At 47.6% G+C, this 15,483-nt stretch overlaps 1 protein-coding gene across 6 annotated transcripts in view; it reads left to right on the top strand.

Moving 5' to 3' along the window:
• Positions 1 to 15,483, top strand: part of macrod2 (mono-ADP ribosylhydrolase 2) — a 418,233-nt gene that overhangs the window by 394,216 nt on the left and 8,534 nt on the right. For 3 of the 6 annotated variants that reach the window (XM_076018905.1, XM_076018901.1, XM_076018900.1), the window contains 2 exons: positions 159 to 338; positions 743 to 817. In XM_076018905.1, coding sequence (XP_075875020.1) covers positions 159 to 338; positions 743 to 817 — 255 coding nt within the window. Of the gene's footprint in view, positions 1 to 158; positions 341 to 742; positions 818 to 15,483 lie in introns of all 6 variants that reach the window. The other 3 variants (XM_076018906.1, XM_076018904.1, XM_076018902.1) reach the window with 2 other exon arrangements.

Here is a 15,483-nt window from a genome sequence, read left to right as displayed (position 1 = left end):
TTTGTTTTTTTTTTCACCCCCCCCCCCACCCCCCCCCCCCCCCCCCCCCCCACCCCCCGGTTTCATCCGTTCCAGGATTTAATGGAAGGGGTTTGACTCACAAGACCGTATTAATCCTTCAAGTTTTATTTTTTTCATTTCCTCCTCCGACACGTCAGCGTCTGTTTTCCATCCAGATGAGAATTTGCAAAGCATGGAGCAGAGCGGAGCAAAGGATCAGGAGGAGGAGGAGGACCAGGGCGAAGTCGAAGAATCCGTCACTGGGAAGGACGCAGACAGAGACGACGACAAAAGCGCCGAAGAGGACAAAGAGGACAAAGACAACAATAACGATGACGGTGTGTACACAAGGGCGCATGAAAAAAGAAAATCCTGATCGCTAAGTTCTTGACAGTGTTTTATCATGGTAAACCTGCTCCCTGAGATCACATCATTCACCCCTATTGCTCAAATTAAGATTTTAGCTTTATCATCATTTTGAGTTTAATTTTTTTTTTTTAAAAAGTGCTGGCCACCGTGCACACAACAGGGAGACAGGACGATATTATGGGCCTCCACCCTAACAGGCCGCAGCGAGCGTGTCCACACGCTGCGTAAAGCTGCTGTAGAGTGAAGACGTGACGAGACGCAGACACGAGACGCGTGCGATCCCCTTTGATTTCAAAGACGGCGAGTGTGAAGTGGAACCAACATCACAGTGCTTCATCCCCCCCCCCTCCCCCACCACCCTTTTTGTTTCCAGCAGAGGCAGCGAAGCCTGTTCCCGCTAAGACCGAGGAGGACGACACAGAAAAGTCTGCGGCTGTGGAGATGGAAGGTACGATGCGGTTTCGCCTGCGTTTGATATGATTTGATTTGGCCAGATTGAGAGTCTGACTCTCGCTGCTGTTCCATCAACGCAATTTTCATGTCCGCCGCGGCGTATTTGTACACCCCCGTATTGAATTAGTGCGCTTTGATTCTGTTTTTTTTTCCCCCTCTCCATCTTTTTTTTTTTTTTTTGTCCGCTGTTTGTCAAACTTGCTTTTCTCCGGCATCAGTCACAGCCTGTCCTAAATCCTCTGTAACATTGCTTTGTGCAAGTGAACCTCAGGTGGCATCACACGTCTCTGGCAGACATGATGGAGGTGCTGCGAAGTGACAGAAGCAGCTGAGGCTGTGATTAGGAATGATTTTTTTTTTTCTTTCTTTCCTTTTTTTTTCTGACATGCGCATTAAGTCTTGTTTTTGAAGGATAGGTTTTGAACTATCCTTCAAAAACAATACTTGACCTGGACCTTGACTTGACTGGACCTTTAACAGTTTTACGCAAACAAGCTGTTTTGAAGGTCGAGGTTTTAAAGGTTAAGTGTGTCATATTTGAAGATTTTGAGAGGAAACGGCGGCATCAAGTGGTTACATTCCAGATTGCAGCGCTCTTTCGCTCACCCTCCCTCTTCCGAGCTTGCCAGTGAACTACAGTGGCCAGCGCATACAAACTTGGATACCTTTTGTCCACCTTCTTCTTCGTTGGTTTATTTGAGGACACAAGCGTTGCCTTTAAATATGAAACGCGCTGTCAGGCAGCTGGATTGTCCACACCGGGCTTCCTTAGAAATATGGCGGTGTAAAGTTGTAGCTAACCGGTAGCAAGACCCTTGCTCTATGTTTATTCTTATATACTGTATATAGGAGATGTTCAATGGTTAGGAAAACCAAATTGATTTCATTGTATTGTGAGTATGCACTTTTATTTGTGTATTTATGGGCAGTATATTAAGCTTTGACCAATGTAAAAATCCTAAATCATGGCAAATTTTTCACACTGGACGTTAAAGAGCTACTCATGAGGGCTGAACAGTTCATCCCATTGCCATCCAGGCCTCCCACAAACCGAGGTGAAATGATTTTCACGCCACAAAGTCCCGAAGTGAAGGCCAAGTGGGGGACACGCCACGTCCAGCTGAACCCTGGGATTACACCATCGCTGCCTATCAGCAATCATGCATTGTTGTTTCAGTGGTCATAATAACTGCATGCGTTTTTGGCTCAGTAGTAAAAGAACTGAGTTTAACAAAACAGGATTTCAGCGTAATTTAAAGCAGTCGTGACGATGATTTTGTACCATCATCTTCCAGACGTTCTTTTTTTCATGCTTTTCACTGCCACTCGTGACGAGAGAGCCTCACCTGTGTGAACTTGTGAGCCCTGCCAATTAATGGAGGCCACATGCTTTCCCTGCAATCCCGTGCAGCTGTGATGTACGGTGGCACTGGAGGCCCCGTCGGCTGCACTGCTGCCGGGTGTGATCGCAGGCAGAACTCTGACACTTCTTCCCCACTTTCAGCGTGTTATTGAAATCTCGCGAGGCGATAATGTCTCCGGATCGCACGACAGTTGCCTCGACACAGCAGCTGGTTGGCGTCAGCAGCCACTCTTTGTATTCCAGCCACTTTGCCTATTTCAATATTCTATTTATATTACATCCACCAGGCCCTCAAGAGTGGTTTCACCATTCATTAACTGCTCAAAAGCAAAACAAACCTGAGCAACTCATTCCTCAAGCAGGAGTTCGTGATTTTTAATCGTCTCAATTAATTTGTTTCACCAATACCTTTTTGTAGCTGCAACTGCCGTTAAACACCACTGCAACCGCAACATTATGTTAATCATAATTGCAATGAGGTTTATTTTTTTTCATTCAAATGTTGTTTTTCTTCTTGGTTGATTCTCGGTGGTTGTGAACCATTTTCAAAGACCCTGATATTTGCTCTCAACCAAAACCAATTGGTCTTGGTTGTTGGTTAAAGTCTTGTTGAATATATTTCAAGCTAATGGTTTTACCTTGGAGTAGACCTTTTACTTTTTTTTATTTTTTGTTAGTCGGCTCAATGTCACTCCGCTGTTGTTTGTATCGAGGGGTTTTTCGCATTGAAGGCCCCCGCGACGCAGCCAGGCCATTTCACTCGAGATGCTCTTTCGCTTTGGCGCCGCCTTGAATAATCTATCTTTATTCATCCCCATTTCTCCGTGATGAAGTCACTCTGCCCTGCATTGTGACTGATTACGGGTCTCCCGCTGAGACGCTGAAGGTTAGATTTGCGGACCCGCCCCCCCCCTCGCCAACGCCGAGGCCTTAAGTCGCTCCCTTACCTCCGTTTCGCTCTCCCTTTGACTGACATTCCATTAATTTGGGGGAGTGAGTGAACATTCCAGATAGATCCCTCCGAGATAGCTCTCTCCGTCCCGCCTGTAAAGCCATTCCAGAACACCGCAGGCTTTCCATCACTGGAAAGTTTCACTCCAGCCTGTTGATTGTGTCTTGGCCGCGCCGCGCCAGCGTCTGTCACCGTCTCCAGTCACCATCGGCCACGGAATGCGCTCCCTGCCACTGTCAGCCTATAAACATAGGTGTCATTCCCAATAGCGGGCAGATTGTGTTTTGTAGGAGGCGGGGGTGGGGTTTGTCGGCCGACTCGGGCCGTCTTGGATATTGAATCACACGAACGCCGACGTGGCCCCGGCTTTTTCTAAAACAATGCGCCGGCAGGACAAAATTTAATTATTTCCAAGCCAATACACTTGAATGAAAATAATAACTGTAATCAGGCAACCTGTTGGTTACCATAGAGGTTAAATCTGCCTCATCAAAAGGAGTAATACAATGCTTTGTAATGCTGGGATGGATGTGCAGTGACTCATAGGGATTGGAGGATCTCTGAACACACCGCCCTGTGAATCACAATCTGAGTCCGACTCCCACCCGGGTCTCGCCTCAGGGTCGTCACGGTGGAGTGACGCGTCTCTTTTTTCATGACAGTACTTCATCCGGTCTCACGTTATCGCTCGGCAATCTGATGTTTGCAGGGGAACAGGAGGAGAACGAGCCGCCGGGAGGATGGAGGGGCGTTTTGGCTCGTTCGCGAGTCGAAATTCATACATTTGAGCAACGTCTTCCCCGGCGCTTATTACCGCAGCGTTTTGCACCTGCCTCGTTTGATTGGAAATTCGCTGAAATTACGGAAAACACTTTCATCTGCCTGCCGCGTCTCAGAATGCGAATCCACACGTTGGTGTTTTAGGTTTTAAATAAATCGTCATTTGAATATCGTGGGAGGATAAATCAGATAGCTTCAAAAACAAGGAAACAGCATACAGAGTCGTGTCCTGATTACATCTCTTTTTTTTTTTTTTGGTTTATTCGTCAGTCAGTCACGGGAAGGCAGCAGTGGCAAAAGTATTCACATTCTGTACTCAAGTAAAAGTACAGAGCCATCCATCCGTCCATTCTACACACCCACTTTCTTCCGGAGCTGAGAGTCACAGGGGTCTGCTGGAGCCAATCCCAGCTCATAGGGCAAAGACAGGGTGACACCCTGGACAAGTCAAAAGTACAGATACTTTTGTAGAAAAAAGAAATGTCTGGTAAAAGTACTGGTTCAATTCCTCAACTCTGAGTAAGAAAGCACAGGTTCTGAAATGTACTTCAGTGAAAAAAGTTTTTAAAAAAATTGTCAGTCAGCCATTATTGGATGTTTACACTTTATATATAATCAAGGTTATTTTCCACATGTTGTTTTCTCTGTATCGAAAACAAACTGAACAGTGACCTCAAAGCAGAGCTATTCTAAAATAATCTCCCTCTGTAATATGATCTACTTTATGTTTAACTACACAACAGCGTAGTTAAAATAGCTCCTCGTCAGGCAATAACAACTATCATAAATTATAAGTGAATTACATTGAACAGAACTTGTATATTTTAAACAGAAAAGTAACACGCTTGTTTTTCTAATGTAGGAAGTAGAAAGTACAGATATTTGTGTACAAATGTAGAAGCTAAAAGTAAAAAGTCCTCAGAAAAATAAATACTCAAGTAAAGTACAAATACCTGAGAAATTTTCGTTACTACCCACCTCTGCGGGAAGGTGTTTCACATTTGACACATTTAACTTGACATCAGCCTCATACCCCTCAAACCTCCCCCCCCCCCCCCCCTCCCAGTCATCTCAGTAAAGACGCAGAAAACAACGCGTTCCAGGTTCTCCATCCTCGTGTTCCCAAACGCCGTCGTTTGCATCTGCACGTTTGTAACCCGGCTCTTCCCAGCTGCTCTCGCACGGCTCTGCGCCGCACAAACAGAGGTGTGTGATGAGAGTCCCGTCTCAGTCGCACTAAATAATCCAAAGCCAGAGGAAAACAGCTTTGTGTTTTATTCATCTTCACACTCTCGTCGCTCCAACTTGTTTGCGTTATAATTTATTCAGTCCGAGTGCGCTCTCTCATAGGCGACAGGGAAGTGGGATAGCGGCGCAGGTCATTTGCCGATGCCTTTATCATGTAACCAAACTGTGCCATCTGTTGTTTTTGCGTCGCTTATCTCCTCATTAAATTGCATGTCTGCGCTTTAAGGCGGGAAATCTGGTTGTTTGTGGCTGTAAATCAGATTTTTATTTTTTAATGCAATCTTCCACCGACCAGGCGCATTACTATTCAAAACGGCATGTGGCAGATTTTACGTTTGGAGGATTTTCTTTAGCTCCCTAAAATATCCATACGCTGCTGGAGATATATGTGAGGAGGCAGGAGGAGAGATTTTGTGTTTTCTCTCCAGTTTTGCACTTATAAATCATGCGTATTAGGTATCGCCAAGTGCACGCAACAAGATCCTCACTTTGATATTGAAGCCGAGCGGCCCGCATTTATGAATATTCATGCCGCACTTTAAAATGGAAATGGTGAATGTGCTGTTATTGTGTCGAGGAGATCTAACCGGCAGCCTTGTTCTGGTGACTTGCGAGAGTGGGCAGCCGCTCCAGTAAGCTCACGCAACGGCCATAAATTAAAATGAGACTGTCTTTGCCTAAAGCCAGGAATAAATAAATCTGAGTTGTGAGCAGAAATTGTTTTCCCTTCATGCAGTGTGATTCTCCGGCACAAGTCGATAGCTATTGTCTTAGCTCCAAAGGTAAGATTTAATGGCCGCGCCAGCTCGGCGCCTCGGTGTAAATAGCTCCTCCAGCTTCTCCCCAATCAAACTTTGAGCAAGTTTTGACCGTAAAGCATTTGCATGTCATCCAAACAAGGACGCGTGCGTTTTGTTGCGCGCACGACTTTCGACGTAATGGTTCCAATTACTCTGCCAGTCAGTTTAGTGAGTGCCTATCAACCCCGGCCTTAAAAAGAAGTGTCTTTTTATGCACTGCGGCTCTTGATTACATGCACGGCGAAGTAAACAAACTTAGAATGCCAGCAGTCACAATCTTCAGCATAAAAGGGGTCTTGGAGGAAAACGTTATCAAAAATGCTACATTTCGAGCTGCACCCTGTTTATATTCACGCAGTTATAGTGTTTGGACAGCATACAGATTCCTTCTTGTTAAGACAAGATGTTAAAACTGCAAAAGAAAAAAACACCATGAGGGTAAGGCCGTGGTCAGCAGTGCCGTTTTCTGTGCCGTGACATTTTACCTTGAGTCGCTGACTTGTCATTGACACGGCGCACTTGGCTGGCTTGAAATGGAAATATATAATTTGTCAGTCCGTGCGGCACCTGTCCCGTCTGGACTGGCGCTAGTTGCGTGGCGGTACAAAAGAACCGGCCAGGTGCAGTGCGTCACTGGCAGGGCCGCAATTTTTCCCCATTACGGGTCAGCGAAGCATAAAAATGATTGCAAAACCCCAATTTCAAGGTAGAAAAACGGCACAGTGTTTCCTTAAACGACTTCAAATCTACATTCCAAGTGGCTCTTATTACCACTGTACCTCACCGAAGTCATTAGCCTCCCACAGAACTTCCCGGGTTACCGCAGAGCACCGTCGGCGATGCAGCGCTTCTACAGTTTGCCAAACCTGTAGCTCCGCCGAAGCAGAAGCCTTTGATTTTTTGATTTTTTTTATTTATTTTCATTTCTCTCTCTTCCCTCACCCTCGCTGAAAGCGGCAGACCCTGCGTCTTATCCACCTCACAAACGGCGAGCTTGTTCATCGGCATGTTGTTGCGCCAAATCTGCCTCTAAATAGACCTAAGGAGTTTTCGGGTCCCAGCGCGCCGCCGTCTTAATCTGCTTTTAGCTCCGACTGCCCTGAGAGGCTTTAATCGTTTCGGAGCCTGTTGTGGATAACCCAAGGACATATTCCTGGGAGATCCCCCGATTTGTAGCACTAATAGCGACGTGTAAGTTTGCGATTTTCTGAGGATATATCGCGCATGTCTTCTCGGACGTCATCTTCTCGGCCTTTTCCTGCATGTTCGAGTGGCGGCGGCTTCTCTCCCTCGTTCCCATCACGCTGTAAGCCGTGGCTTATCCCGGCTGCCTAATATTTATGTGACCTGCTGCGTGATAAACTCAAACTTTCTGCATAATCACAGCACGGCAGGGGGGATATGAACTCCGCATGCGTGGCAGGAGAACTTTTTTTTTTTTTTTTACCCCCCCCCCTCCAATAACTTACATATTCTCTTCCATTTTCTCTTCCCTCTGATGAAGCTGCCGTGCGAGGGGGTTGACTGCCAGACGCGGCAGAAGAGGCTCCTCGGCTGTGAAAGTTGAATGCATGTAGAAGAAGCAGACTTTTGCAAAGTAGGGGATGGGTTGCGATGGCAAAGCCAGACAGAAGGTATCTTGTGAGAGGAGGAGGAGGAGGAGGAGGAGGAGGTGGATGGGGGATAGACAGACCCAGCAGGCCTTCACAGCGAGTCTCGACACGGGAGAAAGCCGAGGCACCATTACATCAGCCCAGAGGCTGTTGGTGCTGACAATCCCACTGCTCATCCCCGCTTTGATTTCTTCTTTGGTTCCTTCTCTTTCCTTTGGGTTGCAAAGAGAAAAAAAAAATGCATCAAAGCATCTCCAGTTCATCCTCATTATTATTATTTTTTTGGACTTGTTTACGACTCGCCCGTGGTCGCCCTTCCCAGCCCTCCACCTCAGCTTTTCCTCCCTCGTAGCGGGCAGGGTGTACCTGCCCTGTTTTTTTTTTTTGGTGTAGGCAGCGCCCACTGGCATAAAAAGCCAGCTGCTCCCCACAAGGAAGTGCCATATGGTGCCCGAGCAAACCGCACAACGCCGCGCGCTCACCTCTCCGTCGTGTGAGGCCCGGCAACAACAACAACAACAACAACAACAGCAGCAGCGGCAGACACATAAAAAAGAAATGCGTCAAAGTGAAGACGCAACAAATGACGTGGATTGATTGATTTATTTATTTTTATTTTATTTTTTTTCATTAGTCGCTGGTTTGGAAGTGTTATTTTGCGATTATCGATCGATATGCATTTTGCCTCCCCGCCGGCGGAACTCACGGAACAAAACGGCACGCAGACACAAACAGGGCTCGGCATCCAGCGGATTTGCCATTAGCAGTTTGGAGGTTTTGCACAAAAGCAACGGCTGTGACTGTGCTGGCTGGCTCGCGCTTCCCTATTTCTTAAGAATCAAGTAACAAAGAGCAGAAGTTCTTTGTAATCCGCCACAAATCAAAAGACACTCTTTTTTTTTTTTACCCCTTGCTCATTTTAGCAGCTTGAATAATTTATCCCTGAATTCATTGGAATATTCCTCTCTGAATTTGTTGTTACCAAAGTGGGCTTCGCATTTATGTTCCTTCCCCTTACGACAGCAAAAAAAGGATTTGGAGCTTTGCTTAATTGGCTGCTTTTGTACCCTTTTGTCTTGGTCTTTTGCGAACATTGGGATACGGGTGATGTAAATCTAATTCTGGAAAGCGTTTCAGTCTTTCCTGTGGCTAAGAGTTGTCCGGACACAATTTACTCCTGGCATAAGACTTTATACTGCAGCCTTCGGTGGCTCCCGAAGGAGCGAGCTGTTACTGGCTGAAGACATTAAGCTGCACTCCTTGTTTTACTTGTTTTGTTTTTTTTCTTTTGGGTATGACTGTGGACGTCCACAAGCAGAGGCAGCTACATTAATCACAAACCCTGCTGGGGCATTGCGCTAATGCCGTGAGGAGACTTCCTCAGGCTTATCTTTATCCATTCTATAATAATAATAATAAAAATAATAATTGATTCAAACACAGCTGTTATCACCGAATTCCATTCGGCTTTGCCCCTCATTATAAAATGCCAATTCATTCCTTGTTGCGTGACTTGCTTTGTTAATTTATGCTCCCGGGATATTAAATCAGCCCTGCTCCGCGCCGGCGTCTCAAGTTTACCTTTTTACCTTTTTATTTTTCAAAATAATAGTCGCGGTGCCTTCTGCGGGGTGAAGTCACGCTGCATGGCAGCCTCCATTTCCCGCCGGCGTCGTCCCGCTGATAAATTGGAGCTGTGTTCAATTTGACCGCAGCCAATGCAGAGAAAACAGGCACCGCCGCCGCCGTCCATTATGTTGGTCACCTCTAGCCCAGGAGCTAGCTTCAAAGGAAGGGGGGGGGGGGGTCTGCGTGTAACAGGCTCTGAGGGACGAACTCCTCCTCGCCCCCTCTTTGAAGCTCGTCTTTTGATCATCTCTCTAATCCCGGCTCCGCCCCGCCGTTTGCTTTTTGCAAAAAATGAAGGAACCCGGCGCAAAGATTTCTCAGCCGGCACGAGACGCAGCAAAACGCGCGTTTGGAAAGGCCGGCGACATCGTCGTCTGTGATTCCACGGCATTGCACACGCAGGCTTTGAAAACACGCATACACGGACGGCGTTCAAATGTCGAGCGATCCGCCCGCGAGTCACCCCGCCATCTCCTGGAGGCAGTGGAGAGGGTTCGACGGAGAAAGCAGAGAAACGAAGTACGGGTCTCTAATCCGTAAATCATTCGTTTATTCATTTTTCTAAATTAAACCAAAGCCAAAAAAACAAGAATAAATCGCAACTCAATAACCGTTTGGACAACCAGAATGACAAAAAACGGATTACAAATTATTTTTCCCAACTTTGTGCTCAATTGGGAAATGGACAAAACGCATAGTGAGCGATTGTCCAATTTGGTCATTTGAAGGCAGGGCGAATGACCCGGAAGTTTTTAATACGTTTGTACGAGAGATTTTTTTTTTTTTTCTTACGCCATTCAGAGTTAGCAAAAGCCATCGAAATAAAAAAAAAACACACATTTGTGCTCCTCAGGGAAGGTAAGAGGGCGACACTGAGACCGGAAGATATGACTGCTGCCATCTGTCGCATGCAAACTCCTGGGTCAACACAGCCCAAATCGAAGTATCCAAAATAGCAATAGCCCATTTTCCAATTAAGCACAAAATTGGGAATTGGGAAGAAAAAACAAGATTTTTTATTTTTATTTTTTTGGCTTTGGTTTTTGTTTTGAAAAACGAATGACCGAATGACACACAGATGTCTTTGATACTCAGACACGACGGTCTGGAGTTTTAATTCTTTAACCCTTTGAAATGGAAATGTCACTGCGCGCTCAACCCCTCGGATGGCATTTCATTGAAATCCCATCCGAGCGCAGACGGATTGTGGTGGCGCAACACTCCACAACATCAGCAGGTCTGCCAGTGAACGCCTCACCATTCCAACCTTTCCGCTAAAGAAGGAGGAATTTCTGAACGTGGGCTCTCGGTTTGACAACACCAGTCATGTCAGTTTCCCCACGGGCTCCAGGAAAATGAAAAGGGTCTGACATTTGGAAAACGTGCCCCCCGGTCGAGAAGGGTTTGGCCAGTTTAACCAGTAATTAAATTAAACATCAGTTGCCACCAAAGGATGATTGATTACAGAGTGCAGAGCAAACTGGAGTGACTGGGGGAGGAGGGCAGTTCCACAGCACTTGTTGCAACATTTTTATCATCCGGAATTATATCTCTGCCTGGTCGTCCATCCCTCTTCTCGCCCACATTCATGAGAGCGTCTGACATAAACCAATAACAATTGCTCACTTGCTGACCTTTCAATGGACGGCTGCACTGCCAGGGTTTTGTTTTTTGCTTTTGTTTTGTTTTTGTTTCTTTTCTTTCTTTCTTTTAACCAAAGTCTAGACTGAGGCTCACCAACGCAGTGCCCGTCCGTGGGTACCAGGTCACCCCCAAGGAACACATTAGTCGCCCAAAGGCCTGTTCTAAAAAAATAGCACAACTCTGTGAGCTATGTCTAAGATTTAATTTCATCCAACCTTGTTAAAGTCCACCCATCCATTTTCAATACCCGCTTCTTCCTGAATTCAGGGTTGCAGGGGTCTGCTGGAGCCTCTCCCCGTTGTCGTAGGGCGAAGGCAGGGTGACACCCTGGACAAGTCACCAGTTCATTCACATAGAAAGACAAACAACCACTCACGGTCAATTTACAGTTCTCAATTCACCTCACATGCATGTTTTTGGACTGTGGAAGGAAGCTGAAGAACCTGAAGAGAACCCACGCAGACCTTCTTGCTGTGGGGCGGCGGCGCCACCGTCTGGCCCCTTGTTAAAGTCATTGATAACGTAACATTAATAATCGCATACAACTAAAGGCTAACTGAGAAAATGTTTAGCAAACTAGTTTTGGAGCTCTCAGGTTCAAAACAGTTGGTGACCCCTGGTCTGGACAAACACCTTGATAAGTATTGACCGGTAAGAATCACGATCCACTGTGGAAAAAAAGCACTGCCCTGCCCTGAAGTGAAATCCCTCCATAACTCACTGTGCACTGGAGCCGGCCGTGAGCCGCGCCTCCATTTTAAATGGAAGCGCTGCGCCTTTGCTCTATAAACAAGCCGCCTTCGACGCTCCGCCGGCGCGTGTTCCACTTTAAAGTATCACAGGGGTGAGGGGACGGCTCGCTGCGCCGTCCTTTGTCAGATTAACAAGTCCCCGGCACGACTGTCTGTCTCGACGCTTTTTGTGCGGTGAGCGACAATAGGTGCCGGGGAGGAGGAGGGGAAGGAGAGCAGCTTCCTGCTGGCAGCGCAGGTGAGGGGCTGGAGATTATGTAAAGTAATTCAGCGAGCGTTGAGAGAGGAGTCGTCCGCCACTGACAGCGGGTTTAAGCAGGTATGTAGGTCACTCAGGGGGGGAGGCCTCTGTTGCAACCCCCCCACCCGGTCCCCTTAACGCTACACCCCTCGTTTTTCGGGTCTATTTTCGTGTTGTCTCTTTCAGTCCCTAATCACTTGTTCACTCGGGCCTCTACCTTGTCGAGATGTCTCGCCGCTCTCGATTTCTCGCTGTGACTGTCTCGCGCCACCTCGGACAACGCGGGGATTTAAATAAAGATCAGAAAAAACGGGGGGGGGGTGGGGAGCCGCCCCTGAGGAGACGTTGCGCGACTTTTCCGGCCCTCTTTCAACTCCTCCAGCGTCTAATGGAAGTCTGGCCAGTGGTCATTCCCGCTCTTCCGCCAAGTATTTTTTATTTTTTATTTTTTTTTACTTCCTGGCGCATATGTTGTCGAGCCAGCCCTCTCTGTTCTCTTGCCATTCCTATCTCGCCTTCTAATCATCTTCACTTTCTTTGACGCGGAGCTTAACCCCGAGGCAGATGGCGTTCCAGCCACTCAGCCCAGTCTGCATTTTCTCATCTTGTCGAGCATGTCTGGGGCCTGTGTAATGAGCTCGGGCCTTTTTAGCCTGTTTAGAGGAGCCCCACTGCGACTACCGAAAAAACAGCGCTGGCGACAATGCCGGCTCAGTGTCCGCACCCCCCCACCCCCATTTGGCCTATTCTTAAGGGGAATAAAGGTGGAATATTAATGAAGAGTCTTGGCTTCTTTTTTTGTAGGTGGGTTGGGGGGGGGGGGGTTAGAGAGGGGTGGTTACAGTGCTTAGCGAGGAGGCTTTTATTCCGTCCCTCCAGCGTGCAGGTTACAGCTCAGTGCTCTTTAATTGGCTCAGATTGTCAGACAGTATTCCGTCTCGTAACATGGAACCTCGGGCTATCAATTGCGCACCCCCACCACCACCACCCTCCAGCCCACCGCCGCCGCCGCCCCAGCAAAATCCCTTTATTCCTGTTTTGAGAGCGGCAGGTCATGTAGCTTAGCTATTTCGCAAGCAAACACTACAAACGAAACATTAACATATGAAAATGGGCCGCTTCCCACATTTACCAGCTCATTAGTTCTTCTGGTTGGGCAGTCGTTGAGGGTCTACCCCCGCTCTTGTTTTGCCTGAGCAGAGCGATGTCTTTAATTATCTTTGCGGTACACATATCGGGCCCAAAGCTATTAGTCCATGCAAAGTTCAATGAGGGGCTCTTTGATACTTGTTTAATTTGCATGGGCCGATGCAGACCGGGCTTTAGACCCTCGCAGACCACCCAGTTAACTTGCCTGAAATTAATTCTGCTCTCATCTGCTGGAAAGGGAAGGAGCCCCCTCACCAGATACTGGTTGACCTTGACATTTCACTTCCTTGTTATCTGAAGATGAAATGCTTTTGAGCAGGCGGCGGCGGCGGCGGCTCTCCAACCTGCCTCAAAGAGCAGATATATGATCCAGACGAAACAAAATGGTCTATTTTATAAAATCGCCGCTTCGGCCTATAAATGTTTTTAAAATGACAGCGGGTTAAATCGCATCATCTCCCCATCTCTGCCGCAACAATATAATCCCCCTTGTTGGGAATGAAAGATTGTAGATATGTGAGATGGATGATCTAATGGGATCACTTTCTTCTTCTCCTTTTATCAATTAAACATATGCATGCAGAGCCCATGTTTCAGAGAGAGCCTCTCTGGAGCAATGTCTGTAATTGATGTCGTCCATAAGAGATAAAAAGGAAGCTTTTTCTCTTTCTTCATAACGAGCTGCGGGTCGTTATCGTTGCGCTGTGTGGACAAGCTGTCCGTCAGTCTCCATACGATATTAGTCGGGGCTGACACGGATGTGCTGCGACTTGAGTGGTGCCAAAGGCTCAAAGCCAAGAGGAAATGATAATGAGCATCTTCGGGGACTTGAGAGAAGGCTTTTAATGGCAGCACTCAGTCTGAGAACGTGACTGGCTGTGATCATTGTCTGAGCGGGAGCAGATGGACACCTGTGTGAGCTGGCCGGGATCAAAGCTCCGGGACCCGTTCAGCGGCAGCAGACCGGCCTGACACGGGATGCTCTGGGGATCAAATGAACAGGAGAGATCCTAGGGTGGGGGGGGGTGACACACGGGAGCGAGAGAGCCGCCACGCTTCCATCGATTTCCTTTTTTATTCTTTCTCCGCTCAAATAAAAAAAAAAAAAAAAGAGAAGAAAACCCAGAGTTGAATAAAAGAGTGAGGTGTCCTGTGGCTGAGGGACGAGAGCAACCTCCTGTTCTGCCCAAGGCGCCTGTCTGGAACATTAAGCAGAGACAGTTCCCATGCTGCTGCGCGGGTGACCCACTGGGACTGCCTCCCCTGTGGGCTGACTAAGCTGCAATGACAAGAGCATTAAAAGTCGGATGGAGGCACAACTGCTGCCGGTCGTGACAAACACTCGGAGGATGATGCAAGGTGGCTGGGGAGACGCGTCAAGGCGGAAGCGACAGCGAGCATCTGGCTCTTTTAGTCGTCCCGCGTTCGGTTCGCACGCGTCCGCCGCGTTCACCGTTTACAACGTCCTGGCACTAACGCTGACCCGCACAGGCGCCTCCCCCTCTTTGTAAACAGGCGCAAGGTGGGGAAGCGGGTTGCAATTTTCTGCTTTGTCGGCTCTCGTGTGCGCACCCGCGCCAGCTCATGGCCCAAGCCAAGGCAGCCGGTTCGTTCGGGACCCGAGCCTGAAACCCATCTCGCCAACCTCCGGCGGAAAGGGGCTTTCAGTCGCTCTTAAAATTTAATTAGATTTCGTAAGCAGTCGGTGTTCCTCATAGTTGTGATGAAACATTAAAACAGCCCCCACACCCCCCACCCCCAGAAGAAGACGCAGGAGGAACGGACGTAGTTTGGCACGCTGCAGCAGTGTTTAAAAGACTCATTTTCACATTAGCCGAGTGGAAACGCCGCCGAAAATAGTGGCCACCCACGGGGAGGTGACGCAAGGCTAATGCTAACATGCTAGCATAGCATAGCTTCACTCGCAGTCGCTCCGATGGCGTTAGAAAGGAGGTTTTTCCAATGGCCTTACAGTAAAATTACAGACTTTTCACCAACGTTGGCATTGGCAGTAAGGAAATAAATCCCAGCATCTCCACTGACAGTGTTGTGGTCCCCGCGGAATTCGGTTCTTCACTTTCCAGCCACACGAAAATACTCACATCTCCAGACGCAGATGTCCCGTCCGTCGCCCTTGGAACGCGACCGTACGATCCTGCCGTGACGTCCCACTTGAGTTGTCCTCCCTTTTTTTTGGAGAAAAAAAAAAACTCTCAAAGTAACTTCAAAGGTTAAAGAAGTTTGCATTTGATCTGCTGCAGGACCTGTGTTCTTTTGTAGATGAGTCTGTCCTCAATCCCTGCGATGAAACACTGAGATAGCAAAAACGATAGACAGATAAGAGCTCTGTGAGAAAACCTATTTATAGCTTGTAATCAGCAACCCCAGCTGGGATTACACGTGTGTATATGTATATATGTATATGTATACATATGTGTGTATATGTATACGTGTGTGTGTGTGTGTGTGTGTGTGTGTGTGTGTGTATAT

This window comes from Nelusetta ayraudi, unplaced genomic scaffold, assembly GCF_046127955.1.
Source record: "Nelusetta ayraudi isolate G7.1 ecotype Tasmania unplaced genomic scaffold, CSIRO-AGI_Nayr_v1 ptg000008l, whole genome shotgun sequence".
Classification (NCBI taxonomy): Eukaryota; Metazoa; Chordata; class Actinopteri; order Tetraodontiformes; family Monacanthidae; genus Nelusetta; species Nelusetta ayraudi.
Note: the sequence above shows the minus strand (reverse complement) of the source record. Positions and strands in the feature narration are given on the sequence as shown.